General features: G+C 41.9%; 1 protein-coding gene across 1 annotated transcript in view; it reads left to right on the top strand.

The window, feature by feature from the left end:
• The window catches only part of LOC117947737 (formin-like protein 14), a 5,190-nt gene extending 3,549 nt beyond the window's left edge, over positions 1 to 1,641 (top strand). Inside the window, exon 4 of the mRNA XM_034876932.1 lies at positions 1,342 to 1,641. Coding sequence (XP_034732823.1) covers positions 1,342 to 1,559 — 218 coding nt within the window. The 3' untranslated portion in view covers positions 1,560 to 1,641. The remainder of the gene's footprint in view (positions 1 to 1,341) is intronic.
• The last annotated feature ends 450 nt before the right edge of the window (positions 1,642 to 2,091 follow it).

Here is a 2,091-nt window from a genome sequence, read left to right as displayed (position 1 = left end):
TTTGGAAAATGGCTGCAATGAAACAAAGAGTGAAAAATTGAAAGGGGTCTGAATACTTTCCGTACCCACTGTATATGCTGGGAATACACCTGTTTCACAGCAGACATTCTGAAATATTGTGTCATAGCATTAATAAGCACAGGTGTAACAAATAACATTAACGGTGGCTTAATTTCATTTGGTGTCCCAATAAGTCATTGCACTGACCCTGTATCTATAACTAATAACTCCTTAAGATTATTATTTACACCGTTGCTTTTCCTGCTATGACAAGACAAAATGTCTGCTGTGAAAGGGGTCCATCTAACCGAAGGAGTCTCTGTCGGTCTGTCCGACTAGCGGGTGTATTGCAGAGCACCCAACGGAAGGCAGTGTTGAGTGCGATTTCTTGAGATGTATGGAGATACATATCAGTGGTGTGTTAATTTTGTCTGGATCAACGGAGGTACATTTCAGGATAAAAGCCTGACAAGTGTTGCCGTTGTAAAATTCTTTTTGCCATGGGAAACAACAACAAAATACAAGTTACATGATGAAAATGGCAAGTTTTGAAAAAAAGTTGCATCGTGCCTGCTTGGTTCTTTCAGGGGATGATTGTAAATATTTACAAAGAATATGTTTACAGGTTACTATCCAACTGGGAACGTTTTGGGACCAATTGGTGGGGATTGCTATGGACGGAGTACCCTTGGCGATACGCTAATAACAGCAAATTACATTGAACCATGTATCCAGCTCACGTCACTGTATTGTGTGAACAGTTGACGTCAATTTAATAACGTATGTGGCATTTACTTTTGTGGGGCATTCTTTTGAAGGCAATTTTGCAGGGCCACTGCCGCTGCGTCTAGAGCTTAGCCCCACCCGAGACGATTGTGATGTGTTTAAGAAATGCTAACAACCCAGAGAGTTTTTTGCTCCTGTCCCAGAATGTATCTGTGGTGTACCCAGACAGCGCTGTGGAGGCGGGTCTGGCAATGTGAGACTATGCGTTAAAGCAACGCTATATAACTTTTCCCTCTTTGGTCCCCCTACAGGGTGGAAGCCAAATGGTCCTATTATGTCTCATTCGAAACTACAGATCCGCTACCCGATCTAGCAAACTTACACAGTGCGGTGGTAGCCGGTAAAAGAGCCGCAAACCAAATGCACGAGTTCCATTCACCTTGTCACCCTGAGTTAATGAACGACTGGAAACATTTTGGAAAAATTATTTTAAGTTACAAAAAAGTTCTCTAGTGTTCCTTTAAGCTACACACTGTGTATGCCCTGTCATTTTTTCGTAGTTTTGTGAGCAATCTATTCTCACTCCATCGTCCATGTCCCTCTCTGTCTCTGCAGGTGGAGGGGGTAGAGGATTACGGGCGAGGCGGAGGTTGTTGCCCCAGCGTCGGGTGCCACATCCTCTCCGTCTCCCACCACTGCGTCCCGTCACCAACCTCAGTTTCTCTCGAAGCTTCACCTTCTCTTTCTTCGAGCTGCCGCTGCACCAGTCGCCTCGCTGCCGGGCTGAACGCATCAGAAACCTCACGCTGCTTTTGAAACAGATACACTACTGAAGAATCCGTGTTGCATGGACAGTTGTATTTTTTAATCATTTAAATGTACTTTTGTCATATATAGTATTTAGTTGTGTTAGTGCTAAATGTTATATAGATAGATAGATAGATAGATAGATAGATAGATAGATAGATAGATAGATAGATAGATCTATCTTGAATAGATCTTTCTTGAATGTTCTGTTCATAAAGTTTCTGTTAAGGGTATTCTTTATTTTTAATGAAGGGAGGATCTGCAGTCGAGGCTTTTCCTTTTGTACAATCCTGGAGTTTTTCTCAATTTTCTTTTGGCTTCTTTCTTTCTACATGGGCCTCTCATTCTTCATTTCCCCCACCTCAGTATTTTAGTTAATTTCACGTTGTCTCAGCGGGAGTGCCTGGCTTTCCAAAATTAGCCCTTGTGCAAATTGGAATACATTAAAGTAGATTAAAAAAGAAAATATTTATCTTTCTTATTCTCACTCTTGCTTGCTCTTTTGCATACACACACACACACACACACACACACACACACACACACACACACACACAC

Source organism: Etheostoma cragini, chromosome 7 (assembly GCF_013103735.1).
Source record: "Etheostoma cragini isolate CJK2018 chromosome 7, CSU_Ecrag_1.0, whole genome shotgun sequence".
In the NCBI taxonomy this organism is placed as follows: domain Eukaryota; kingdom Metazoa; phylum Chordata; class Actinopteri; order Perciformes; family Percidae; genus Etheostoma; species Etheostoma cragini.
This window is presented reverse-complemented; position numbering and strand designations above follow the sequence as displayed.